Genomic DNA, 27,983 nt, shown 5'->3' with positions numbered 1-27,983 from the left:
GAACAATGAGAATGATCGGATGGTGGCACTGGCCCCCTTTTAAGTGACTCCAAATTAGGAATAAAATTTTTCAACAGTACTTGCTCTTCGTGGAAAGGCCTAATGGCAGCACCAAATTGTGCTGTACATGAAATGAACACGATGACAAATACCAATGAAATTTTGGAAAGAGTTGTAGCCTTGGGGAACTCCATATTTCTTACTTTGAAGAAACCTTTATTGGGTAAACTGCTTGTTTGTGAGGAAGAAACTAACGCAATTGATGATCTGAATTCGTTATCGAGCTTGGGGGATGTGCATATATAGATTTGTGTGTAGCAGACTAGCTGTGAAGTCAAATGGAATTAGTTTACCATTATTTTAATAGAAATTTGATTAATTGTTTGACTTGGACATGACTTGTTACAATGGAGTCTTATTTTTGACTCTGGCTGCATGTTTTAAACAGTTTCAAAGTCTAAATCTGAAATCAAATACTTAGAAAACGTGACCCATCGACTTTGTATGTGTGTTTTCTTTCCTAAATTAAGAGTCATATTTAAAAATGCAATAAAAAAGAAACCTAACACATGGTAAACTTGTGCTGCTTGAAAGCATGCAGCCGTGTACACATTTGATCAGACAAATGGGATCACTGCAAAAGACTGTAAAACCCCATCAGCTTGGGGGGACGGTGCATGTGGCCTTGTGTGGTGGAATATGGATAGCAGTCTTTGATGATCAATTTAAATGTTCAAACACGCTGGGTATCAAAGTCGTATTCATCTCTATGTGACTAGCTACCCTTTGGCTAGCGCGCAAAAACAGTATATCTCTCCATATATTTCTTGGAAGTTTCCTTCTTATTAGTCATCTCTCTTGGCTTGTTGAATGTGTTATATTGTTCCGTAAAATAGATATGTCATCTCCCTTTATCTCCTACGTTTTAATCCTACATCTAATCACAAACCATCATGATTCGCACAAGCTAATTTGGGACCTTCAAAGAATGAGCAAGCTCGCTTTCCTGTTTGCATTTGTATATTATGTTCTGAGTTGATTTTTTTTATTAATTGTTTTTAACTTTGATTCAAATTATTTTAACTATTTTATTAAATTAAATTCTAATAAATTTACGTTAAAAAACTATTTCATTCAAATTTTTAATGAATTTTTTTAAAATTTTAATAAATGATCATATGAAATTAAAGTGGAACTCAAATAGGATTGAAAAAGTATGACCAAAGAAATCAAACCAAGACATTATATATAGGATGAAAGGAATAGAAGATACGATGATACAATAGATGAAGATATAATCTGAGCAAAAAGAAACAAACATGTAGATATACTATGGATAATATTGGTTTTTGTCTTTTATTATACAAGATAAAGATAACATATAAAAGTAGAAAAAGCAGAATTCAATTCATAACTAAATAATAAAGCCCCTATTACTCTAACCCACCCTTTCCATACAAAAGAAACTAAAACTTAAGCATAATAATAAATATAATAATAGAACATAAACAGTGATCCTTTCTCTTTTTATCTGCACCAATCTGCCATGCTACCTACATCCCTCAAAAAGAAAAATAAAAATCAGTACAATTTTCAAAGGCAATCCTCTTACATTATTATGGATCTTCGTATATACGTTTACATTTTTGCAACGTCTACTTGAGTTAACTCTCATGATCTCTCATCTACAAGAGTGACTCTACTAATGTTGTTAAGTGGGTGCTTAATCCAGTATCTTAATCCCCCATGGAGGATGAAGAAAATTATTATGCAAATAAAGAGTTTCAAAGCCAAAACATAAGGAAAATGCGAATGCTTGATATAGTACAACTAGATTTGTCAAATTGCTTTTCAAGTGTATCAAGTTAGTTAATTCCCCAGGGGAGGAAGCTTCTTCAAGACTGGTTTTTTGATGGGAGGTTGAGGGGAGTTTCGAGGTGGAGGGCATTTGGAGGAGATGCACTGAACGTGATCTTTCTTGGAGGTTTTTTAGGTGTTGTTGAGGATGATTGGTTCTGGGGGCGATTCCTCTAGTTTTTGGTTGGTGCTTGGACTGGATTCTCTCCTAGTTAAAGGAGATGGTTTGTTTCTGCGGTTTGGACTGAATCTTTGCGATTCTTGGATCTTTTGCTCCCTTTGGTAAGGTGTAGGATTTTTTCGACGGAGACCCTATGTTCTCTGGTGTTTTATTTCTTTTCTTTGGCTAGTCTTGGGTGCTCTTTTGTTTTAATGGCCAGGGTTGTGTTTTCTTAGAGCAACCCGCTCTTTTGTTCTAGGTTGGGTCCTTTTGGTTTCCGTCTTCAGTTGCTACCATTTCTTTAAGCGTAGCAGAGATCTTTTGGCAATTGTACAGGCAGCTTCACCCTCACTTTCGCTATGCCACAAGGATCTGAGGCATCAGAGCCTCAGACTCGAAATGACATACTAGTGAAGAGGTTAATAATAAAATTCACTTTTTTTAAAAAAAAATTATTACTAACATGCTATTGTATCTTAGTCGAAAATTTACTGGAATGTTACACCTCCAATAATTGCCAGTATTATATATATATATAGCGCTTACCCATGAACTGGAGTAAGGGGAGGACATATGCCTTTCCTAATTGGAAGATGGGTGCAGCCAGAGGGCCCGATTGGCGGGACGGGAGCCTGGTGAAGCGCCGCACCACCTACCACTGCATGTCCAATATTCAGATGTCTTGCTGTGGTCGTCGGAGCCAGAATTGCACTCAAAATGATCAGTACGAGCATCATCATAACTTGAGCAATCTTTACAAGTTCTCTTTCACCCATTTTGAGAAAGAGAGCAAACTGAATTACATGGGATGAAGGGTAAACAAAATTGAAGCATGCCTTGCTCAAGCCAAGGTTGCAATATATATAGGCAGCTAGTTGGGCCAAGAAAGATCTTCCTTACGTGACAGATTGTCTTTTACTATATATAGATCCAATACATTAATCCAAAAGCTTTATTAATTCTGGCAGCATTTTTTTTTTCTACAGGCGGTGCTGTTATAATGATTGATGTTTCAATTGGAAAGTAAGTCACCATCGTGGTTGTTCAAACTAGGGTTATTGTCATCTCCATATTATTGCTTGATGTTGAAGACAACTGTCATATATATATATATATATATATCTCCAAGGCAAGGTATGAGGCCAATGAGAGAATAGAGACTAGGTATAGCCAGGAGTTTAATGTTTGTTTATGTATTATCACTACTATGCCAATATGCCATGCACTATAACGTAATTACCTGGACTTAAGATTTGATGATATCACTTGCTAACTATTTGGAAAGGATTGAAAGTTTGTTCTGGCTGGTTCAGGATTTCGATTAGGTTTTTATGGTAGCAGGAACAGCAGACTATTTTTTGTTTTTTATTTTGTGTTTTTTTTCCTTTGGCTTTTTTTTCTTTTTTGTTTTAGGCAGTCAAGAAGAACTTGGGATCATGGGCTAGAGAAAGACTTGCTGTTGCTATTTCAATACAGGTCTTTAGGGAAAGGGTAGAGAGGTCCTTTTGGGTTTGTTTGCTTAGCTGAGAAGGAAATTTCTACTGAACTATGTGAGCAGTTTCCTATTGCTTTTGTGTATATTCTTCTCTTTGCACAAGCTTGATTTTTCATGCCAGGTAAAGTCTTTAGCAATATGTTAAAGACTTTGTATGAAACGATGGCTTAGTGCTAATAAAACCACCTTTCAAAAAAAAAAAAGAAGAAAAGATTTGATCATCAAACATGCATGAGTAGGTCATATTTTTAACGAAAACTTAAGCTATCTGTACCAAACAAGAGAATCCACATGCTTTAACGATAAGTAAGGCACATTATAAGGTATCAATAAGGTTCTCTGGTTGCCATCAGTTACTATTATGGTAGCCACATGCTTTGTGATGCCCACTTTTTCTTACTCCAAATAATCAATAGTTGTGTGGTGTTTGTAGACAAGATTGTGAATGCAAAATGGAGACAATGGGCAAAATGAGAATTGGTACGTTTGATAAGTTATCGCAATGCAAGTTATTAATTATAGCATCAAGAAAGAATATATTGAGACCTTAAGTTAAAGGTACTTGACAACTCTAGTGCTGTCGAAAGTGGTTTAAATACTGGGAGTGAGAAGTGTTTCATTGAAGTGATATAGCCTATCCTTAATTTGCACTTGAGTTGAGTAACGCAGCATTGTTCTCAGGAAGGATGGATTAGTATACAAAGCACCATGCCGACGAGTTGCGCCTTTCCCTTGAAAGGTCTTCTTACCAATAATGCCAAATACAGGGGACGTCGGCACTGAAGCACCTGCATGAACTCGAGTGCAGTGTGAAACAGACATTACTTTATTAGAGTGAGAGCGATCATTATCCAATGGAAGAATATATGCTTTTCAAATTTAGAGGGACAAAGCTTTGAACTGAATCCCATCCCACCCCACTCAAAGTTACAATCTGTCAAAACTTTTCTAGGTTTCTTATCCTGGGCGGCGCCTGATTTTGTGCTCTCGACAGACCATCGTAACACAACTACAACTTTCGCACGATTTTGACCCATTAAAGCACCACAACATCTTTTTCACACTTTTCGATGAGACATATTCAGTTTTTAAGTTAATAATCACTGTTTGCAGCCTTGGGCTTAGCAAAATGGTATCTTCCCAAATCGTTTTAATGTGTATTCTTCTAAGAGCCGTGCGCAAATAAGTAATGTTATGACTAAAATTTCATACAACAGAATGTCGTTTTAAAATGTGTAAATATAACAGTTCATAAAAAAGTTAAATAGCATTTCCAGAAAAATATCTGAAATTTTCTACGTTGATTATGTACGAGTATTTTATATTTAATTCATGTCCAACGCACGAAATCATAAATATAAACCCCAAAATAATATTAACCTTTCATTATCTCTGTGGGCCTTGAAGTTTTCGACCCAGATTTTGGACTATTTAATTTAAGCATCTCAAATTAGAGAAGCAAGATAACGAGTCCATGTTTACTTGGGCCTTCTTTTCGTTGGGCTGCAAAGGAATAAATATACGGATGGCTCTTAATCCGATGGTCACTGCTCCTCCCTTAACATAGGCATCCAGCCCAATTTCCAAATGAAGAAAATGAATTTTAATCATTAAGAACAAAAGGAAATGAAGTGACGAAAAGCCATTTCAGAGCCGCCGAGCCGCCGCGAGAAGAAAGACAGCCAACAATCTCCGCCGTCATAAGTCATAACCAGCAAGATCAGCCACCTCTGTCACTAAATAAGCACGTTGTTAAAATGCTCCAAATCCAAAATTCGCTGAATAACTCTCCTTCAATGAAACATACCCAAAAAGTTAAATCAACTGCCTCAATCGCTGTGTGCAAACCCTAACGAATACTGTCTTCAAGGTCGCTATAACATTTTTTTTGTTTAGTGTAATTAACTACAATATAAACTTAGATTTAATAAAAAATAAGTATGCATTTATTAAATAAATTAGGATTGGAAGAACAGTTACGTTTATTTCTGGTAACTATTCTTTTATTTTATTATTATTTTAAAATGATACTTAATAAATTATGTGTTATATTTTTAATCTTAATAAATAAATTTTATTTCAATATTCAAGTCTATTTCTCTTAATTATTCATTCATTTTATTATAATTTTAAAAAAATTGATATTTTTTTTATTTGAAGGGAAATTTTATTAAATTTGTTTAAAATAACATCCTAGGTCATTGAACACTTAAAGAGTCTGCTAGTAATAAAAAAAAATATTTACAGAAGAAACATCATAAACTTGTAATCCTATGCTTAAAATTTCTCTTTACTTCCTCAACACTTTTGATAAAATTTAAAAAATATTTCTCACTTAAAAATTTTTAAAAAAATTATCTTTTATAACATTCTTAAAATTCCGTTATCATAGAATTTTTATTTACTCATATATTTATCTTATATATTTATTTATATTAAGCTTATTTTATTGTTTATTTCAATTTTATTTTTATTTATTTTTAAATAAATAAAAAATCCCATGATATTGAAATTTTTCCTAAAATTTCCAAAACTTTTGATAAAATTTAGAAAAATTTTATCATTTAAAAATTACCCTTTATAGTAATTTTAATTAAAATTAGAGCTTATTTAAATTGTTTTACCAAATAACTTATCAGTAAAAAAATTAAAAAATTAAATTTATCAAAAAAAATTTAACTTAATTTTAAAAATTATTATTATTTATAAGAGTTTAATAATAACTTTTAAACAAAAAAATCAAGCCATTAAAACTTATTTTATGCTATTTTAAAAATGATTATCATTTATTATTTTGTATCTTTGACTAATTTTTGTAACATATATTTTTGTGAAAATAATTTATGAGAATCTAAATTTATTATTAATATGTTTCAATCTATTTTTTTCTTTTTCATTTATTTTTATTTTTTTGTATTTTATAAAATCATAAATTTATAAATTTCATCCGAAATAACTATGACCTCAAATATTTATTTTATTTTATTATATTTTTCTGTATTTTTAATACCAAAAACAAAAAAATAAACTCGAGGAAAAATAACAAAAACATCAAACCCATACCTGTTAAGTGAGTCCATACCTAGAACAAATGGGCCTGGTCAAGGCTAGCCCGCAGCAATCCACCCTCCAATATAAATGCCATGTCTCTTTGCCAATCTCAAAATTATGTCGTTTTACTTTTATGACTATGCGTATTCCTTTCTCTTGTACGGCGCCGTTTTTGCAAGCTATAAATTCCCCTATTAAAGCCTTGCTCACTTACTCTCCTCCCCTCCTCTCTCTCGTTAGCCGTTGGTGTTTTCTTCTCTCCCCTCTCTTGGCTCTTTATTGGAACGCACCGTCTCTTGGCTCTCCGGACTCTTAAAGCAAAGCACCATCTCTTGGCCGTGGGTTCCGCCTCGGATGGCCCCTGGATTTCCTTACTGGATTTCCTTATCAATTCTTGCTCCCCTTCACCGATTCAAAACTTTCAAACTTCCCAAAAACTAGATCCAAAAATCGAACTCCTCTGTGAAACGGTGCTTTTTTTTTTTTTTCTATTTTGACAATTAGGCTGCTATATTTTTTCTATAATATTCATGCTATGAAAATTCATTCGTTTTTAAATTAATTTTAATTTTGCAGGACACTGTAGAAAATGCTGTCTGGGGTCAAGTTTATACCTCGTGATCAGATTGATAAGGTAAAATTCATTAATATTCACTGTGCTTTAATTCATTATTAGTGAAGTTACTAGGTTAGGATAAAGTTTGATTTTTTTTTTTTATTTGGTACTAGGAACAAAATGAGTACTCAGATGTGAAGAAGAAGAAATCTAGTAGTAAAAAGGAAAAGCGTAGGAGAAAAGAGAAGAGTTCTAGATACGGTGGTAGTTCTTCGGATGATGATCTGGAGAGAATAAAGAAAGGGTCTGGGAGAAATAATAAATGGTATTCGTCGGAGGAGTATTCAAGCGGTAGTGGAAGCGAAAGGAGTTCTGATAGGGATGAAAAAAGGAGTTGGAATAGAAGAAAGGATAAGAGAGGTAAAAACGATAGTTCTGGGGATGAATTCAATGGTAGGTCTAAGAAAGGGTCGAGGAGAAAGAAACAATATTCATCATCATATTCTTCATCTGAAGAGGAGGATCAAAGAGGAAATGCAAGGGATAGAAAGAAAAAGGGTCAGGGAATCGGTAAGTCTTTTTCATGAGTGATTGATGATTTTTTTTATTTGGATACTGATTAATTAAATGGTTTTTTTGTTGCTTTTGGTTTGCAGATGATGGTAGAGAATCTCCCTCTTTGAAGGACAAGGAGATTGAGAGGAAAGAAATGGGATTGGAGTGGATGCTTAGGCCTGCATTTAAGCCTGATAAGAAACCTTCAGTACCTGTTGAGCAACCTGAGGAGCCTCCTGCTGAAGAGGTATAGCACTTGAGCTGTTATTATAACTTTAATTTTTCTTTGATTCTGGTTTAATGCAACATAGATCCGTAATGATGGAAATTTTAATTTTTACTTTAAAGGAGAAAATATCTTGTCAGATTTCCAGAGCTCTTTGTGTTTGGAAACAAATTCAACTCTTCTGTCAATTGACTTGATAATCTTCCTTCTCTTTCTTATTTCTGAGAATTGCTTAATTTGTGTTCACTTAGGAGTGTTAGGAGTGAGTTTGCTTGTATATCTGATTCATGGTTGAGTGGAACAGATATGCTTTAGTTGTTGCCTGTCTTTGTTTGTTAGTGGTGCATGATCAATAGCTGACAAAAGGACATGCTCTGTCTACTAGATAAAGAAGGTGAATCCCAGAGAATTGAACCCATATCTAAAAGATAATGGAACTGGTTATCCAGAGGAAGCAGATGAAAAAAGTTCTGGTGCAGACCGACTTTTATCTTCTTCACTTGTGGGGGATGGAGGTGCCAGTTGGAGACTTAAAGCTTTGAAGCGTGCAGAAGAGCAAGCTGCTCGAGAAGGACGAAGGCTTGAGGTGGTAAGTTTCTACAATGTTATAATGTGTATGATTCAAGGAAAAATTGGAGTACTGGAAGGGTGCTATCTTCATTTCATACCGTATAAGCAATACTCCATTATACTTCACTTGTTGAAATTATACAGGTTGTGCAAGAACGCTGGGGTTCTCTTGATATACTGGCTGAATATGGAGCATCTCGTAGAGCTGCTGCACCTCGTGCTCACCTACATGCCATAAGAAATAGAAAGCAAGGGCAAGATGAGGAGAAAGAAAAAGCTGCAGGCAATGAAAGCGGAAGAGATTCTAAAAAGGTACTTGCAATGACACCTAGTTGGGTTTCATAGTCTGGTAGTATTAAAATGTAAAATTGTACAGAGTGAGTTCATTCTTCCAGTTAAGCAGTGGTAGATATTCTAATCGTCCCTATGGTTTTGGTTGTCAGAACACTGCTCGAGATTATTTGCGGGATGTATCTCTTCGACATTCTGACATGAGGGCCCCAAAAGTCCGTGATTCATTATCCTGGGGAAAACGAAAAAGCCAAAATACTCCTGCTAAAGATGCTGGCATTATATCTGCTGCAAATAAGTTTGCCAATGATGGAAACTTTATGCAAGAATTTCTTCGTAAGCAGGGCACTGATACTAGTACATCTGGTCCACGTGCAAATCATGATGGAAATGTGGACTCAGAAGTTGTAGCCGCAGAGACAAATAAAACAATTGAAGTTGCTACAATGCTTAAGGAGACTTTGAGCACAAACCAATTGGCAGCTAAGGCTTTGCAGCTTCGACTGAAGGGAAAGCATGAAGAAGCTGAGAAACTTCTGGTAAGAAAACTTTCTGCTTTGACGCTATGAAAATTTGATTTGCAGAGGGCTTTCTCAAAACATGCCTAAAATATTATATAGAAAGATGAACACTGAACTAAATCATTAAATTCAAGGTTATAAGAGTCATTTACTTCACTATCAAACTTTGGTTATTTTTTTTGCACTGAAGTTTCTCCTGTCCTTGAGGGTAACTAGTAGTTGTACTTTATGATCAATTGTCTAGGTACTAGAATCCCATTTTCCAGTACAGGACTAAAAGGTTATAAATTTAAGTTTTATGCAGAGATGCCATATAGATGAAATAAATTGATGTTCCAAAGAGAATCTCTTTACTTGCTTATATATTAACTATGGGCTTCAGCTTTTGGTTCTATAGTTAATTTCATTTGTTTCAATTTTGTGTCATTTCTATCAGCTGGAAGTTGAGAGCATGAAAGCAAAGCAGAGCACTGGAGATCATGCAAATAAGCAGCAGAATGTCGACAGAGGAAGCAGGTAATTTTTCATTTCTATGTTTGGTTTTCCTTCTCCTGAAATGCTGTTTTAAAGGAGCTTAAAGCAGTAAGTTCATAGCTTTCTATTATATATTTGGTTGGGATATCAAATTTGAGCAAATTGCAAAGTGTTTAGATTCTCTTTTCATTTCCCTTTTAGAATATAAAAAATCGAGTTGCATTCTATATTGTAACATTTTGTGCCTTGCATTTCTCTATCTCTTAACACTTTTTTAGATCTTACAAAAAATTTTGCTTTGACGATAAACAATTTTTCTATTTTATCTAGATACGTTGTTAATGATGTCTCAATGAGAAAAAGGAAGGATGATGATGATACTGATAAGCATCTAGCTCGAAGAATAATGCACAACAAACAATATAGTGTATCTGGTCAGGCAGATGATGAATATGATTATGAAGATGGTCCAAGCAGAAAGTCTCGAAAGAAGGGTGGGCGAAATGATCAGAAGGTCTCTGGAAATAATATTTTGTCAAGGCGTATATTGACTCAGCAAGAGCGCTGCCTTTTCTGCTTTGAGAACCCAAACAGACCAAAACATCTTGTTGTTGCTATAGCCAATTTTACTTACTTGATGTTGCCACAATGTCAGCCTGTTGTGCCAGGTCACTGCTGCATCTTGCCAATGCAGGTAGTCTCTATCCATGGTATCCTCATCTCTGGCTTTTGGGCTTTAATGCTAACTACACTAGACTAGTAACATGTTGAGTGGTCTTTTAAGTATAAGTCATGGCTTTGAAGGATTTATATATTATCAATAGTTTTTCCGTTTGCATTTCATGGCACCTAAATTACTTATCGGTAACATTGAAATATGAAGCAGAGTTGCTCAGATACCTTAAGAAACTAGGAGCAAAATGAACATATTTGGGATGTGTTATAAAGCATGATACAGTGATTTCATGATTTCATGATTTCATTTATCGGGAATGTAGAAATGAAATGATGCTTACATTGTTTCGTGAGCTTTCCTCATGATGTGTCCTAATTTGAAATGCAATCCTTTGGCCTTCACAGCATGAGTCAGCCACAAGAACAGTTGACAATAACGTGTGGGATGAAATTCGTAACTTTAAGAAATGCTTAATTATGATGTTTGCCAAGCAAGATAAGGAGTTGGTGTTCTTGGAAACCGTGATGGGCTTGGCTCAACAACGTTGCCATTGTTTGATTGAATGCATTCCTATGCCACGGGAAATTGCAAAGCAGGCTCCTGTGTATTTTAAAAAGGTTAGGTTTCTTCTATTCATTTTATCTATTGTCATCTGTGTCTATGTATTTCACTACGATTGACAACAATGGTGGTGGAGATAAAAGCAACAGCAGCTTCTGTTGTTCTTGACATAGGAACTTGATTTTTCTCAAAAGTGTCTCGTTAAGATCTACTCAGCTGAGTAGCAATAGATTATGCATTTTCATGTTATGATGTGGTTGGAGTGCCTTTGTCATCCGTGTATGATTCTAAAAGAAATTTGTCTCAGGCGATTGATGAAGCTGAAGATGAGTGGAGCCAGCACAATGCAAAGAAGCTCATCGACACAAGTGAGAAGGGATTGCGTGGTTCGATTCCCAAAAACTTCCCATACTTCCACGTGGAATTTGGTCTAAACAGGGGATTTGTTCACGTAATTGATGATGAAAGCCAATTCAAGAGCAGCCTTGGTCTCAATGTTATTAGAGGCATGCTACAACTGCCAGAGGAGGACATGTACCGTCGCAGGAGGCATCAATCTGTGGAGGAACAAAAGCAGGCTGTGGCAAGTTTTGCTCGCGACTGGGAACCTTTCGACTGGACAAAACAACTTGACTAAATAGGAATTGAAGCAATCCACCAAAGTTGCATCCAGGTAGCAATCGAAACCTTTCGATGGGATATTTTGTATCGGCATCCTTACCTACAATTGTTTCATGGCGGTCATGAATATGATCGGCATTTGACGCGATTAAAAATCCAGGGGTGTGCCCGCAAATGCGTATTCGAAGCCAGAATGTGCTCTGTTGATGTAAATTTCTTCATGTAAAAAGAATCCTATTTAGCCACGTGGAGGTTGTAAAAAAACAAAGAAAATGTATTAAAGAGAAAGAGAGGTCTGTGCGTTGCGCGCAGGCTATAACCTAGTCTATCACATGAGCAAAAGAAAGCTCTAAAATGGTTTCTTCGTTTAACCACGTGGAGGTGTCACAAGTGTCTCTATCTCACATCAGATAGAAACGGAAGGTCTTAGACTCCTTATAAATGGGTGTGTTGTACACTCCTATAAGTCGGTTTATGGGGGTGAAAGTAATGACTCCGTGACAAAGTGGTATCAGAGCAGATCGTTCTTAGTTCTGACTCACGCAAGCGCTCGGTCCGGGGGGGTTGGTTCAGTGGGGTCCAACGGGGTAGGCAGGGTGGTCGATGGCAACGGAGGCGTTACCGATTCGGGTGGGTGAGAGTGTCACAAGGAAAGTGCCTCTATCTCACATCAGACAGGAACGGGAGGTTCTGGGTTCTTATAAGCAGGTGTGTTGCACACCCTTATTATGAGAGAGAGAATAATGATCCCGTGACAGAGGCATATCGTCATAGAAAAAAAATATTAAAGTAAAAGGAGAGGATCATGGAGATTCGAGTGCAACGCATTGGCCATAGTTATCTTAAAAAAAGGGTTCGGTGAAATAAAATAAAAATAAGAAGGCGTTGTATCAAAATGGGCCAGTTCTGTTCATTTTACTGTGATTAAATTTTATCGAAATTCTGTTATAATTCTTTTAGCCAATTTAGTTCGGGGGATTAGAACTTAGTCGCAACATAAACATAGTTCAATTTTTTTGGGTAATTAGTTACTTTAGAACAAGTAACTGATGAATCTAGTAGGAGTTGAATACTTAGATCTCTCCGCCGACAGACCACGAAATAATTTTATTTTATTTTATTTTCCAGTGAAAAGTGTTGAGTCGATGGATCTCAGTCAAACACGTCACGTTTCACGGTGTTGGGGAAGAATGTTGATGTTAATCCAACGGTCACCCTTGCCTTTAAAAGGGCCAAACATGCCTGTCCGTCGAAGCAAAATGTTCTCTCTTTGTTTCCGGTATAACGGTAACGCAGATTCGCCACACATCATCCCTCTATAAATACAAAACCGTCCCCAACCGACCACCCGTAAACCCTAGATCTCACCTACCCTTCCTCCCTAAAACCCTAAAAACCCTTCAAGCACCAGTCCGTTTGTTCGCTGACTGCGGGGGCTATCCAGGGTTTCTGTTCTGATCCAGTTCTTTTGTTTGGACAGAGTAATCACGGTCGATTAGCGTTTCCTCTGTTCTGTTTGGATTTGGATTATTAACAGATTTTGTTTAATCCACCGTGTTACTCTGTCCAAACAGATGTACTGGTTCATCAATTTCTTTCTCAACCTTTGGATGTTTCTAGATCTTGATTCTTGCAAGAGTGGTGGAACACGTTGGCTTCGGTCTGTCACGTTCGTCGCACGTGTTCTCTTTGTTTTCCAGCTTCGAGTTACGCCTTTTTCGATATTCTTTGTACTTCATTTCTTTTTATCTGTTTTTAGCTTCTGGTTTTATTAGCTAACAGAAACAAAAAGTAGTAGTTGGATTTCTTCTGTAAAATAAGAACACAACCACGGGAATTGAAGTATAGAAGAAACTGGGGATTAGTAGCCATGAAATCTTGTTGGCTGTCGCACAACTGACAAGGGAAAAGTTTCTTAGGACAACATTGGCAAGTTGGGTTTAATCAAAAAATGAAATTATGCATTCTGTAAGATAGAGAAAACCACAAGAATCACACCAAAAAAGTCCCAAAATTTTCCAAAAATGTGCATGATTATGAGTTGGCATAATTCAAACTGAATTATAAAGATTATTGTTGAGCTTTTTCTCTGGCATTAACAGGCCTACAAATGGTTAAGCCCAGTTCAGTTCAACATAAACCAGAAGACTGGTTTGATATATAAACCTGTATCAAGCCAGAAAATACTAAACCAGCTTGAAATGTGTCCAAATAGACATACGTACATGCTATCAAGACATACCTTAGGTTTTTATAAAATATTGAATAATTTAGCAAATGTCCTATCAAGAAACCATCAAAAGCATTAAAGCAATATGCAATTTCAATGACACTTAATCTTTGTAGAGCCATTTGTTAAGACTTTCAACATTAATCTCCATCTGATCTATTTGGTTATCCATAATTCCTCGGAAAGAATTCAAATCTAAATTTGATTATATTTGAGTGGACAAAAAATAAATAAAAAAATTAAATTTAAAATATTTTGAACAACTCAAATCAAATTTGTAATAACTTACCCTTATATATTGATTTTGGTGTTGATTATAATACAAAATCTTATTTGATTAAGATTATAACTTGAATCAAACTCGTAATAACTCCCGCGTAATTAGAAAATGTATGTATTGAGTTTTAAGTTGATTAGAATTTAAAAATTTATTTAATTAGTATTTTAATTTATATAATAATCTTAAGCGCCTTCTCCCATCTTAAATTTTAATTTTATTTTATTTTGAATTTTTATATTATAAAAAATAATATACATTTAAAATTAAATTTTAAAATAATTAAGTACTTTAAGACTATCACCTGATCTTACCAAAACTCGTGATGAGTAGTAGATTACTACTCAAAATCTAGCCAAATCTGATTATAAGCATAATATGAATCCAAATCCTTTATGCACATTTCTTATCCCATTCCTTTCCCCCACCTTCATAAATTACCATGCGTCTGTTTTTTTATTAGTAATTACTAATACATGTTCAATAACTAAACATGTATTAACCAATAATAAATACCAGACATATGACAAATTAGGAGAATTGGAGCAAAGAATGAGGTAGAGGATTTAAATTTCTAATCTTAATTAATCAAGAAGAGTAAAAGAAAATACCCAATTATGAAGTATTCATTAACATCTTTACATTTAACATTAAAAATTAAAATGATCAAATTTATAATTAAAAATTTTCACAAAATTCAAAATTTAATTATCAACTTTATTTTAATCCAACAAAAAAACTGAAGATATTCCAACTCGAACGGTCGCAATCCACCCGTTTGTGGCCTCTACCCTCAAGGATTTTACTGTTGAAACCCGCCGCCAGCGTAGTTATAATATCAAATGTCCATCTCTTCGAACAGAGCGCCTTCCTCGAATAAAATCCCACTGTGCAGTGCGTCTGATTAGTGAATCACCTTATTGCCTCCCTCTCTCTTTCATGGTGAGACAAACTTACATGAAATCTTTACCTTTTCAACGAATATCTATTCTTTCATGTTGCTAAAGAGAGCAACTTCTTCAAACAATGCAGCTCAAAAAACGACTACCAAAACACAACTCTCTCTCTCCTCTCTTTTCTCCGAAAGCTCACCTCAAATTTCTTCATCGAATGAAGAAAAGACCACTCTTTGGAGTCCAAACAAATTCGAGTATTATATCAGGCATCAATGTAAATCAGGCAAAATCAACCTCTATGATGCTTTCAGTTACTTTGAAAAGTTAATAAAGGTTAAACCTTTGCCATTTGTTGATACTTTTAATCATGTATTGAGTTCCGTTTTAAAGCTTAGATGTAACTCAGATGTGATTTCAATGTATAGGGAGTTGAATTATAAGGGAATTAAGCCAAATCTATGTACTTTGAACATTTTGTTGACTTCTTGTAGTCATTTGAGGCAAATAAATTTTGGGTTTTGTGTTTTGGGTGATATAATAAGGAGGGGCTTTGAACCTGATTTAGTTACTGTTGATAGATTGTTGAAGGGTTTATGTATGGAAGGGAAGGCTTTGGAAGCTGTTCAAGTTTTTGATAAAATGAATGAATGAGGGTTTCAAGGTGATGTTTTTACATATGGAATTCTTGTTACTGGCCTCTGTAAGATTCATGAGACGAATTTTGCTCTTAAATTGTATAGGAAGATGGCAGAGAGGAATTGTGGCGGGACTTTGGTTATATATAGTATGATTATTGATTCTCTTTGCAAAGATAGGTTGGTTGATGAGGGAGTGAATATGTTCTTTGAAATGGTTTCCAAAGGGATTCATCCTGATGTTGTTGTTTATAGTTCTTTGATTAGTGGATTGTGTAGTGTAGGTAGATTGAAGGAAGCTGTAAAATTTTTTGATGAAATGGTTGGTCGAGGGATTGCTGCTGATTTGGTCGTGTACAACTCTTTAATTCATGGTTATTGTCAAGTGGGAATGTGGAAAGAAGCCATGAGAATTTTCAATCGAATGGTTGAAGAAGGAATTTTTCCAGATATAGTAACCTTCACGACTTTGATAGATTGTCTGTGCAAAGAGGGGAAAGTGGGAGAAGCTCATAAAATATTTGTCTTGATGAGGCAACAAGGGTAGGAGCCAAACTTTTTTACTTATAATTCACTCATGGGTGGATTATGTATGGTTGGCCAGTTAGATGAGGCAGCCAAGCTTTTTGGGTTGCTTGCAGATCAAGGTGTTGAGCCCAATGCTTTTAGCTACAATATAATGATTAATGGCTATTGCAAGAGTCAGAAGATTGATGAAGCTTTCCAGCTTTTTCAAGAAATGCACTTTCAGGGTTGTAAGCCCAATGCGGTAACCTATAACACACTTATTGGAGCACTTTGCCGGGCAGGGAGAATGAGAACAGAACAAAAGATGTACCATGAGATGCATGCTTGTGGTCAATCTCCAATATTTTCTACATATGTTGTAATGCTGGATGGACTATGCAAAAATGGTTATATTGATGAGGCACTAGCTCTTTTTCATTCCCTTGGAAGTACCAAGTACAAATCTAGCATTGAGCTTTGCAGTATACTTATTGATGGAATGTGCAGAACAGGAAGATTGGAAGAAGCAATGAATATGTTCAACGAAATCCCAAAGAAAGGAGTGGTTCCTGATGTTGTAACATATAAAATAATGATCAATGGTTTTTGCAAGAAAGGGATGTTACTCGAGGCTGATAAGCTGCTCATTGACATGGAAGAAAAGGGTTGCTTACCAAACTCTGTTTCCTTTAACATCATCATTCAAGGTTTTCTTCAAGAAAATAACATGCACAAAGCTATGAATCTTCTAGGAGAAATGCGTAGGAGGAATTTTGCACCAAACGAAGTAGTGACATCAATGTTACTACACCTTGCTGTAGAGGATTCCCAGTGTCTTGCAGCCCTTGAGTCACTTCCAGATGCTCCCCAAAAGAATTATTTTCCAAGTAAAACCTGCACAATGTGAAGCAAAAGATCTTCAAAGGTTATTAACTTGGATGCCCCTATAACGTGTTTAGTACAACTACAATTCAATTCTTCCATCACTGGTCGTGTGATCTGGGGATTTCTTTTTCTTGGTTTTTAACAATTTAAAGACCATGTATTAGCTATATATTTTTGTACAGATGATGCACACTAGACTCTTTTCCCTTTTTGATAAATAACTTGTACTAATGTTGAACGATATTTATCTTAAACCAATTTTACAGTTTCATCCAACGGAAGTCTTAAGTATTTTATCAGACGTTGTACTTTCTCTTGCTTCTTTCTTAGAGGTTAACACTTTGTGACTTTCTTAAGCAGGTCCCATGGAGGTAATGCTAATGCCAAATTGTATGCTTTAGTTTTTTCCCCCTATAAGTTGGGAGAGTTTCCGCCCAAAGATATGTAATCTCAACGATGCTATCATTTCCTTTCCCCTCCGAAGACTCCCGACCCTTCAATTTCAGCTGCATATCCTTCACATTCATTTTTTGGTGAATTCGAACCTTTTGCTTAGTTCGAGTAGCCATGTAAGCGGATATAGAATCAGCTTCATCTATAGCCCTATAAAAACTCCATTCAGTCATTGTCATTTCATAATCTTCTTCATTATCCCTCCCCTCTAAAGCATAAAGAATGGATGCAAATAACTGCCAAGGTAATTAATTTTAAGCTCGTTTAAGGCTTTCAACAATGTTTGTATTGCCAGGAGATGACGATTGACTGTGAGTTCCGCACAATAAAATTGCTACCCTCGTATGAGAAAAGAATAATCCAACATCAAATATAATAGTACCACATAAATAAATTCGTTTGCCGCCCTGCCCTAGGCTCCGAGCCTCAGACACCTCGTATTCTTTCACCCTTGGAAGAAAGCTTGTCAAATAAACATACTTGAAGGAAGTTCTGTTCTTTCAATTTTCAAATTAACTCGTTGTCAGGACTCCTCCTCTCAATGTTGCTCAAGAGTAAAGCTTACACGAACCATGCTGTTCAAGGAACCACTAAACCCCTTAGCTCTCTCTCCTCTCTATTCACCAAAGACCCTCTTCAAAGTTCTTCACCAAAACGCAAACCCAAATTTCAAAACCCAGAAAAAGGCCACCTCTCGAGTCCCAAAGAGTTCGAGTATTTCGTCAGGCATCAGTGTAAATCAGGTAAAATCAGCCTCAACGATGCTGTCACTTACTTTGACAAGTTAATAAAAGCTCAACCTTTAGCGTTGATTGAAACGTTTAATTTTGTATTGGGCTCGGTTTCAAAGTTTAAATGCAATTCAGATGTGTTTTCAATGTATAGAAGGTTGAATTATGAAGGAATTAAGCCAAATTTGTATACGTTAAGCATTTTGATGAGATGCTGTCAATTAAGGCAAATAAGTTGTGGGTTTTGTGTTTTTGGTGAGATTATAAAGAGGGGATTCGAGCCGGATTTAGTTACTGTTAGTATTTTGTTGAAGGGTCTGTGCGCGAATGGTAAGGTTTTAGATGCAGTTCAAGTTTTTGATAAAATGAGTGAAAGTGGATTCCAAGGGGATGGTGTTACGTATGGGATTCTTATTAATGGACTTAGTAAGATTCGGGAGCCAACTTTGGCTCTTAAATTGCATAGGAAGATGGAAGAGAATAACTGTGAGGGGACTTTGGTTACATATAGTATTATTATTGATGCTTTTTGTAAAGATGGGATGGTTGATGAGGCAGTGGGTTTGTTTTTGGAAATGGTTTCGAAAGGAATTGCTCCTGATGTTGTTGTTTATGGTTCTTTGATCAATGGGTTGTGTCGTTTAGGCAGGTTGAAAGAAGCTGTTAATTTTTTTGATGAAATGGTTAGTAGAAGACTCACTGCGGATTTGGTCATGTATAATTCTTTGATTCATGGTTTTTGCCAAGCCGGAATGTTGGAAGAAGCTACAAAAATTTTCAACTTGATGGTTCGAAAGGGGATTTGTCCGGATGTAGTAACCTTCACAATTTTGATAGATTGTTTATGCAAAGAAGGGAAGATGGGAGAAGCTCAGGGGATACTTGATCTGATGATTCAACAGGGGAAAGAGCCAGACATACGAACTTATAATTCACTCATGAGTGGATTCTGTTCAACAGGTCAGTTAGATGAGGCAACAAAACTTTTTGGGTTCATAGCTGATCAAGGTCTTGAGCTTGATGCTTTTAGCTACAATATAATGATTAATGGCTATTGCAAGAGTTGGAAGATTGATAAAGCTTTTCAACTGTTTCAAAAAATGCATGACAAGGGAATTAAGCCCACTACAGTGACTTACAACACGCTTATCGGAGCACTTTGCCAGGCAAGGCAAATTAGCACTGCACAAAAGATGTTCAACGAGATGCATGTTTATGGTCAATTTCCAATATTATCTACATATACTGTCATGTTGGACGGGCTATGCAAAAATGGCCATATTGAGGAGGCAATGGATCTGTTTCATTCCCTTGAAAGTACTGAGTACAAACCTGGTGTTGAGCTTTTCAGCATAGTTATTGATGGAATGTGTAAAGTTGGAAAATTGAAAGAAGCTAGGAAAATGTTTGTTGAAATCTCTGAGAAAGGTTTGGTTCCTGATGTTGTGACATATAACATAATGTTCAGCGGCCTCTGCAGGAAAGGAATGTCATTGGAGGCTGATAAATTGCTAACGGAGATGGAAGAAAAAGGTTGTTTGCCAGACTCCATATCATTTAACATCATTATTCATGGACTTCTACGGGAAAAGGAGGTACAAAGAGCGATGAATCGTTTGGAAGAAATGCGTAGAAGGAATTTCTCACCAGATGAAGCAGTCACTTCAAAGCTGCTACGCCTTGCCATGAAAGATACAGAATGTCATGCAGCCCTTCAGTCACTTCCAGTTTCAGATGTTATCTGAAAAAGGTGGTGTTGCATGTAATACTAATACCCTGTGAAGCAAAAGAGATTCTTCCAAGTTCATTGAGTCTATGCTCTCTGTACATTATTTATTAGGGGATTTTTCTTTCAGCACTCATTTTTTGTTTGAACTTATTTTTAGCAACTTCAATTTTTTTTTCCTGTATATTAACCACTTTTTCATTTTGCTAATAAATACAAATCAAATAATTTCAGTTCCTGAAGTGTGAAGTGCTAATTATAAATTTTATATGATGCTTCACTTTCATCTTCTTATTTCTTTTTCTTTGGGGGGTTCTATTTGTTTTCTTAAGCAGTAGTCCTTGTTATTCAGCAATATATACCATGCTCTTTAAAGTATTTACAGGATTAGCTATAACTCAAGAAACCCTACAAGCTTCTGCTCAGAATGAAGGGTATCTCTATTGCTCCTTAGAATCTTGGTACAGTTGTTAAAAGAATTTACAGATATTCCAACAGAAGGATAAATAAAAAGATAAAAGGAGAAGCAAGGCAGGCATAGCATTGCATGCCAGATTCTACATTCAACTAGGTGCTACTTGCACATGGCTCTCTTACGACCACGACCCCTACCTGCTGCTGCCAAAACATCCTTGGAAGTGCTTGTAAGATTCTTTTCAGGTTCTTCTTCACTTTCCTCAGCATCACTTCCGGTGCGGTAACTCTCAGTTTTGTCAGTGGAGTCTTCCTCTTCCATCAGAGCTTTTCCTGTAGTTTCCTGTTTTGAAAGCTGATCTCGAAGCTCCCTGAGTTTTGCCTTCTTTGAATTCAAGACGCCAAGGAACTAGAGACAGGAGTAAAACCAACTCAGTCATTATCATTTGAAGGAAAGGAAAATGAAAAACTGATAATAGTGTAGTCTATATTCAAATAGAGCTTTATCATATCCATCCTTTATATATACATAAATTTTTGTAATATTTGCGAAATGAAATTTATACTTTTTATATAATTACACTATTATTTTATTGAAGCTCAGTAATCTTGTTAATAATTTTTTTCATTAAAGAAGTTCATCATTTCATCCTACTTTTATCCCCACTCCACCAAGAATGAATTCCTGGATTCACCTCTGCTTACTCTGTCTAGGCACAAAATGAACATCAAAAAGTAGAGACAGAGAACTCAGCAGTTTCTTTCTCACTAACTGGCTGGACAGAGGTATCTTCCTCGATCCTCTTATTGCAACAAAAGAGAAGCCTTTGTTGCTAAACCTTTTCTCAGGTAAAAGGTCTGCCTACCAAGAAGATGTCAAGCATAAAATGGCCAGGCATATCAGCCAACAGTACTCATACATGTTCCGAACCTAATAGAAATTGACAGCATGACGGCATTGGGAGGGAAACAGGCAGCCCAAGGGAGACTAGTAGAACATATTTATCAGATATGCCTGGCAATGTGGCTGGCTCCCTGAACTGTTGGAGTAGAGTTGATGTTGAACTCAAATATAAGTATGGGACAATAATTCGAAATTTATGCCAAAAAAATTATAGCAAGAAGGATGAACATGTCAAATATTTTAAGACACACCTTTGCATAAATTTCTGATTCAAACTCCATCTTCTCATTGGTAGATCTCTCACTTTGTTCTAAACATTTCTCAGCTTCCACTTTCAGCTTCTCAAAGGATTGAGTTTTTCTAACAACTTCTTCCTGCAAACACACACACACACATACACACGTTTCTCAAACATTAATTGTTTCCTATTAGTATCATTCTGACATAAGATTAAACATATCAAAGAAACATAGTAATTAACTTCCAATGGGAGCAATAAGAAACATGGACAATAGATTGTTCAAGATAACAGGACAATGGCAAATTAATCCTACACTTAGCCTAATGTTTGCGTCCATAAGAAAGTCCAAAATTCCTCCGGTAATCTTCCGGCTATCAGGCGACGGCCGGAATTTCCACCGCCATTCCAGCTTAGTCCCTTCCTTTTCGAACGTCCATGAAAGCTACCAAAAAGAAAATGGAATCACCACAACTTCAAGTTTGAAATTAATCCATAATTGAATTTTATTCTCGTCGAAACCCTAAATATTCAAATTTTCTAGCGGAAAAACAAAGTTCAACTTCTCAATCAAGCAAATTTGAAGAAGAGGAAAAGCTAACTCTTTTTTGGTCGTCGCCGGCATCAGCGAATCGGTAGACCGAACCGGGCTGTTGGAACCCTAAATAACGTTCGGCTAATTCAATGTACTCAGTGACCGGCTGATCCCACTGAGCCGCTCTTTCCTTAACCTCCTCCTCCGTTGCTGCCACACGACAATTTCAAATTTTTCAAAAAAAAAAAAAGTATCAAAAACTAAAATCATTAAAATAATAACAAAAAAAGAAACATTTCATTCTTTCATCAAAAATAAGATTAATTTGTTAGAGACTACCGTTGCAGACCCAAGCGTGGAGGCCGTCGGTGATGGAGATGTCGAAGTGAGTGTCGAACCACGTGCCTTTGACGAAGATTGGTTCGGTGCTCGGGATCTCTATCTTCAGGAAAGTGTGTCTCGTCGTTGGACTTGAACTTGTTTCCATTTTTCTCTTTTGCTTCTTCGAGAAGAGTTTATGGAGTCTTCCCGCCTTCCCTTCTCTTCTTCTTGTGCTGCTATTTGGAAATATTTAAAAGGAGAAAGCTCATTGTGCAATCTTTTGTTTATTATGTAAATAATAGGATAAATAGAAATTTTATTTTAAAATTAAATGATTAATAAAATAAATTAATAATTGTATATTAAAAATTATTAAATAAAATCGCATTCGAATAATATTTATTTTAAAATCATAACTCAAATTTTACGTACTCATCATGATCAACCTGATTGTAAAATATTTTAATTTTAATTAATCATATCAAATACTATAGATAAAATATTTTAATTTCGACCTCTTCTATTCAGAAAGTTGCAGATCAAAAATATCCATTTTTTATTTTTATATATAAATCTTATTTAATGTATAAAATTTATTCAATTTTGAGGGAAAAATACAATATTTATTCAGTTATAAGTAAAATAAAAAAGTGAAAAGCTATAAAAGGATAATTAGGCATCGGCAACTGTTATTACATGACAAAATTGCTTGAAAATTAAAAAGATTTTCACCTAAAAAAAGTTTGCATCAAATTCTAAAATAATGTAGCAGCATTCTAAAACTGATTTTAGAATTTGCTAAATACCCATAATTGAGTTTCTTTGCACAAGACAACAAACAGCAGCGACGTCGGGTTTGCACCTACCCCAAAGAGTAGCTCTGTCTTCAATCGAACCCCCCAATTATAATACGCTAACACAGTAGTAACCATCCAAAAAACTCCAAAAACCAGGAAAAACAAGAGAAAAAAGAGATGTGTTTGAGATTCTCTTACTCACACTCCCTACCTCTTCTCTTTCTCTTCTTCCTTGGTTCCATTCCTTCAATCTTAACTCAACAAAATGAAGACCCAACAATCAAAACCATGCAAGATTTCTCTGGGTACCCAGTTGTTGAACCACCTCACCCTGTTGTATCAAACTCACTTTCAGTTGATGTTCAAATTCTACAGAAACAGGTACTTGTAAAAACTAATCTTTTCCTTTTCCTTTTATAGGACTCTAGGGAGTGGTTTTAAATATGGGTTTTTTTTGTTTTATGGGGTTTAATGTTGTGAAATGGGATGGTTTAGATTGATGAGCTATCAGCTTTCTCGGATACACCTGCCCCATCAGTTACTAGGATCCTCTACACCGAGAAAGATGTTTTGGCTCGCAGGTAATGTAACGAAATTTTCATTTCTTGATTTTGCTTTCGTCAAAAGACTGAATCTTTTTATTTTTATGTGGTTGCTGTTGGTGCTGAGTATTTTTAGGAATAATTGTAAAGAGCAGGAAATGAATAGGCATATTCGTTTGCGATGAAGGAGCACAGGACTTAGCACAATGTTTTTTCATGTGCATATGCTTTCAATTTTATCCATTTTTAACCCTTAGCTGTATCTTCATGTAAATTGTTTGCAACATTTTAACTACAGGTTCATAAAAAATTTGATGGGACTAGCTGGACTGTCTGTCAGAGAGGATGCTGTTGGTAACATATTTGGTCGGTGGTAGGTTTTTGCTCCATTATGATTATCCACTTTTCCCATCTAATTAACATTTATCTTGTCATTATTATTGCTGGGGATTCAATACCACCTCAAATAAGTGATGTTGATTATTTCCCACTTGATATTTTTTTTATGTAATATTTTAATTCATTATTTTTCTGCTAAGTTCTCTATTCATTTGTGTAATTGATTCTCTCTTCTTACTTAACTCTTATGGCTTGATTGTTAAATGGGGCTTTATCTTGGTTAGGCCAGTTACACTAATGTTGATTATTTTGTACCACCCACTGTTGCTAACTCATTGATAATGAAATGCATCTATCTTTAGGTTGATAATTACAAGTTTTAAGAATAGGTGGCTGTTATTCCATTTTACAAAGAGCTCCATGATTGATTTAGTTGCCCTTTTTGTTCCCTTGCACTGTCAACCATGCCACCGATCTAATATCTGTTCTTTCTCTCCCTCTCACTTGATTTCTAATTTGTAGTTCTTCTTCAAACTTACACTAATATCTATACTTTCATTTCTTTGACCACATGTTTCGTTCCTTTCATTCTGATTCTTTAGATGCTTTTTTCCATGCAGGGATGGCTATGAACCAGAGCTTGCTGCAGTGGCAACAGGTTCTCATATTGATGCTATTCCATACTCTGGGAAGTATGATGGTGTTGTTGGTGTTTTAGGTGCAATAGAAGCCATTAATGCACTAAAGAGGTTTGTGATTTTTTTTTACCATTGTGTATGTGAACCTTTAAAATCCTTCCACCCTAATGCAAATGGTTATGAATTTAATAAAATAAAAGTCACTTTTAAAATATATTATACGTTTTTACCTAAAAAATTATCTTCATTATGATAAATGTATAAGCTTTATGTTAAGATCTTTGTTTTTCCAGTTTATTACATTGTGGCTAAAATTTTTGTCCCATGATAATCGGATCTCCAAAGGTCTGGGTTCAAACCTAGAAGGTCATTGGAGATAATTTTGTTCACTTCCGAAGAGCCAACACGCTTTGGGATCGGCTGTTTGGGAAGGTTAGTATGAACAAATAGTATGCATGCACAGTTTTTTTGGTTTATTTTCTGTTTGAATCTTCTGGCACCATATCTTTGCAGATTTAAGTTCTGAATATTTGTCTTCAAAATATTATGTCTCACAGCTGGGAGTCATTCATGGAATCTAGTTTGAGGTCTCTGACATGTTTTTTTGATGTGCAGTCGCTTATTGGCAGGTGGTGAGGCACTTGCTAGAGCTTTGAAGACAACAGTTGATGGCCAAAACATATCCTTCTTAGATGCCGCAAGATCTGCTGGATATGCAAAAGATCAAGATGACTTATCCAGTGTGTTTCTGAAGAAAGGCAGTTACTCTGCTTTCGTTGAGTTGCATATAGAGCAAGGGCCCATTCTGGAGGAGGAAGGTTGCTCACTTTTGACTGTCACTGCTGTCTCTTTCTTTCCAATATCTGAGGCTCCCCTAATCTGCCTTATTCGTCAGTTCAGGTGTATCTATTGGTATAGTAACTGCCATTGCAGCCCCTGCAAGTATAAAAGTTGATTTTGAAGGCAATGGTGGGCATGCAGGTGCAGTCTTGATGCCAAGCAGGTGAATATTATCAATATTGAAATTCTTCTTTCCTGCATGCTTCAGAGTGCAATAACACTAGTGCCACCTTGTGCAGCTTTCAGGTTTCGTTGATGCTGTGCATATTTTGTCTATATAATATATGCTTGTGTTAGAGTCATTTGGTTGACTTAGATTTTTGATTGTGCATCAGATCATCCTTGTTATACTTTTGCTAGAATGTGATTAAGTCAAAAAGATCCATAACCTGTAAATTTATTATAAAGTGCAGAAATGATGCAGGACTGGCAGCTGCTGAGTTAGCGCTATCTGTTGAGAAACATGTACTGGAATCTGGATCAATTGATACTGTTGGTACTGTAGGTAAGTCCAGAGCAAATATTTTTCTTTTCCTCATTTAATCTTATGTAAAGTTCTTGTTTGTACTAAATAAAGCTTCCTCTATTTTAGATAAATAATCTTTTGTGGACCTTCTATAAATTTAGAATTTCTGTTTTCCCAGGGATTCTAGAGCTGCATCCTGGAGCGATCAACAGCATCCCTAGTAAATCACACCTCGAAATTGGTATGTATCATGTTAATGAATATTCTTCCAGGAGAACATAAGTTTACTCTGAGAATGTTTAGTCTCACAGGTTATTTGTGCAATACACTGTCTGTCCCTTATCTATTTCAAGAAAACCTACTCCCAAAAAGATAGAACCATTATTTTTTGAAACGTTTATTTATCACTTCACATATATGAGGCTAACCTTGCCCTTGGATAATCTGGGCTATATCTGGACTACCATCTGATGATCTGATATGTTTTCTTTTGTTATTACTTGTGTTGCCTTTTTGGCAGACACACGAGATATTGATGAAAAGAGAAGAAATGTTGTTATTGAGAAAATCCATCAATCTGCAATTGCAATAGCAACAAAGCGTAAGGTCAACCTATCGGAATTCAAGATCATAAATCAGGACCCACCAGCGCTTTCTGAAAAATCAATAATTGAAGCAATGGAAGCTGCATCAAAAGAGCTGAACTTGACGCAAAAGTTTATGATTAGCAGAGCTTACCATGATTCATTGTTTATGGCCAGGTAAGGGAGCGAGAGACGTTTAAAGAAAGATATTTAGCAACTAATTCTTTTGCAAGCACCACACTATGTTGTACAGGGCTGAAGATCAGGTCCCTGGACCCATCAGATTTGTAACTTATGAAATTAAAAGGAAAAGCGGGTATGAGGAAAAGAATTGTCTTAGTATATAGAACTATGCAGTTGCTATGTCATATAGAGTGCAAACTTTATGAGAATAAAAGAAGGGCAAATGCTTGACCTTAGTATTCCAAGATATTGAATCATGGAGAATAATCAGGCTTTCTGAATTCTGTTAGATGATACTATCTTCAGATGGCTCTGGGGGATGTGTTTCGTCCTGGAAAAGGCACTGGAATTCTCATGATCTAGAACTGGCATCTAAACTTTTCATCCTATCCTTCCTCCCATGCTGGAAGAAAAGATCCTGACTTTGGATCCTTTTCCTGAGAGCAAAATTTCACTTTTAAGGGAAAGGCCTGGTTGAGGGGTTAGTTAGAAGAGCAACAATTTGCTATGAATACACAATTGGCATGTCAAAGATTCATAATTCACTCTTATCATCATTGTCATCATGATTATATGCTATAAGTAGCTGCTGATTTCACGTTTCAATTCTTCCAGGATATCTCCTATGGGCATGATATTCATTCCATGTTACAAAGGTATGATTTGTTTTCCTGTTGCTATACATCAAATATTCAATTTTGCTTTTTCAATTAATCCTTCTAAACTAATTGATTACTGTAATTACAGTATTGCAAAATATTAGGAATATCATTAAATTCACAAGCTCTATGTCACTGTTGCTTTAAAATAGGTGCCTAAGCAAGCATGCTGGTTTAAACCAGACATCTAATGCGGCTCTGTATTCCAAAAGAATATGAGAAACTGTAGCTAGGCACAGTAGCAGCTTTTGTGCATATGATCATCAAAACAAGCTAAAATATATTTAACGTATTTGCTTTTGCAGGTTACAGCCATAAGCCTGAAGAATATGCCTCCACTCAGGATATAGCAAATGGGGTGAAGGTGTTAGCACTAACCCTCGTCAAGTTGTCCTTGCGATGATGTGCTGATTATAGATTTTGTAAACTACCTGCTTAGGCCTTCATAGAGGTCAATGCTGTATTCTCCACCCACTGTGCCATGTAGAACTTTGTGTCAATAATTTCAATAAAGAACTTTGTCATGAATAATTGCATCGTAGCATTTTATTTCAAAACTATGGAACTTT

The 27,983-nt window shown here is 35.8% G+C and overlaps 4 protein-coding genes and 1 pseudogene across 4 annotated transcripts; 4 read left to right on the top strand and 1 right to left on the bottom strand.

Moving 5' to 3' along the window:
* The first annotated feature begins 6,792 nt into the window (after positions 1-6,792).
* On the top strand, positions 6,793-11,988 carry LOC110421265 (CwfJ-like family protein). The gene is made up of 11 exons (XM_021434814.1): positions 6,793-7,033; positions 7,140-7,197; positions 7,293-7,689; positions 7,776-7,921; positions 8,286-8,489; positions 8,615-8,782; positions 8,914-9,300; positions 9,719-9,798; positions 10,087-10,450; positions 10,837-11,049; positions 11,301-11,988. The coding sequence occupies exons 2-11, from the start codon at positions 7,153-7,155 to the stop codon at positions 11,628-11,630; spliced, it is 2,334 nt and encodes a 777-aa protein (XP_021290489.1). The 5' UTR covers positions 6,793-7,033; positions 7,140-7,152; the 3' UTR covers positions 11,631-11,988.
* A 3,159-nt stretch (positions 11,989-15,147) lies between these two features.
* Positions 15,148-17,302, top strand: LOC110421791 (uncharacterized; annotated as a pseudogene).
* A 413-nt stretch (positions 17,303-17,715) lies between these two features.
* On the top strand, positions 17,716-20,196 carry LOC110422249 (uncharacterized). Its single transcript, XM_021436084.2, has one exon. It carries the CDS (start codon positions 18,039-18,041, stop codon positions 19,971-19,973), a length of 1,935 nt encoding a protein of 644 aa, XP_021291759.1. The 5' UTR covers positions 17,716-18,038; the 3' UTR covers positions 19,974-20,196.
* A 153-nt stretch (positions 20,197-20,349) lies between these two features.
* LOC110422253 (DNA repair protein XRCC4) lies at positions 20,350-22,627 on the bottom strand. Its single transcript, XM_021436095.2, has 5 exons — positions 22,385-22,627; positions 22,113-22,255; positions 21,827-21,955; positions 21,524-21,646; positions 20,350-20,777 (listed from the first exon to the last, which is right to left on the bottom strand). Exons 1-5 carry the CDS (start codon positions 22,530-22,532, stop codon positions 20,529-20,531), a joined length of 792 nt encoding a protein of 263 aa, XP_021291770.1. The 5' UTR covers positions 22,533-22,627; the 3' UTR covers positions 20,350-20,528.
* A 554-nt stretch (positions 22,628-23,181) lies between these two features.
* UAH (ureidoglycolate amidohydrolase) lies at positions 23,182-27,969 on the top strand. Its single transcript, XM_021436085.1, has 12 exons — positions 23,182-23,544; positions 23,659-23,744; positions 24,004-24,078; positions 24,665-24,793; positions 25,028-25,114; positions 25,298-25,500; positions 25,583-25,685; positions 25,936-26,027; positions 26,167-26,229; positions 26,509-26,749; positions 27,371-27,411; positions 27,720-27,969. Exons 1-12 carry the CDS (start codon positions 23,341-23,343, stop codon positions 27,815-27,817), a joined length of 1,422 nt encoding a protein of 473 aa, XP_021291760.1. The 5' UTR covers positions 23,182-23,340; the 3' UTR covers positions 27,818-27,969.
* Positions 27,970-27,983: the final 14 nt, after the last annotated feature.

Source organism: Theobroma umbraticum, unplaced genomic scaffold (genome assembly GCF_002168275.2).
Source record: "Theobroma umbraticum cultivar Fairchild unplaced genomic scaffold, ASM216827v3 scaffold_130.0, whole genome shotgun sequence".
NCBI classification, from domain to species: Eukaryota; Viridiplantae; Streptophyta; class Magnoliopsida; order Malvales; family Malvaceae; genus Theobroma; species Theobroma umbraticum.
The sequence above is the reverse complement of the archived record's forward strand: the minus strand, read 5'-3'. Positions and strand labels throughout refer to the sequence as shown.

Bases quoted from the DNA above. Each gene is read 5' to 3' on its own strand.
- LOC110421265 (XM_021434814.1), top strand. From the start codon at position 7,153: ATGCTGTCTGGGGTCAAGTTTATACCTCGTGATCAGATTGATAAG. The intron at 7,922-8,285 runs GTATAGCACTTG...TCTGTCTACTAG, and splicing joins AGGAGCCTCCTGCTGAAGAG to ATAAAGAAGGTGAATCCCAG. The intron at 8,783-8,913 runs GTACTTGCAATG...TTTGGTTGTCAG, and splicing joins GCGGAAGAGATTCTAAAAAG to AACACTGCTCGAGATTATTT.
- LOC110422249 (XM_021436084.2), top strand. From the start codon at position 18,039: ATGTTGCTCAAGAGTAAAGCTTACACGAACCATGCTGTTCAAGGAACC.
- LOC110422253 (XM_021436095.2), bottom strand. From the start codon at position 22,532: ATGGAAACAAGTTCAAGTCCAACGACGAGACACACTTTCCTGAAGATA. The intron at 21,647-21,826 runs GTAGGATTAATT...GTGTGTTTGCAG, and splicing joins ACGCAAACATTAGGCTAAGT to GAAGAAGTTGTTAGAAAAAC. The intron at 20,778-21,523 runs GTGTGTCTTAAA...TCCTGTCTCTAG, and splicing joins AATCAGAAATTTATGCAAAG to TTCCTTGGCGTCTTGAATTC.
- UAH (XM_021436085.1), top strand. From the start codon at position 23,341: ATGTGTTTGAGATTCTCTTACTCACACTCCCTACCTCTTCTCTTTCTC. The intron at 23,545-23,658 runs GTACTTGTAAAA...GGGATGGTTTAG, and splicing joins TTCAAATTCTACAGAAACAG to ATTGATGAGCTATCAGCTTT. The intron at 25,115-25,297 runs GTTAGTATGAAC...TTTGATGTGCAG, and splicing joins GGGATCGGCTGTTTGGGAAG to TCGCTTATTGGCAGGTGGTG.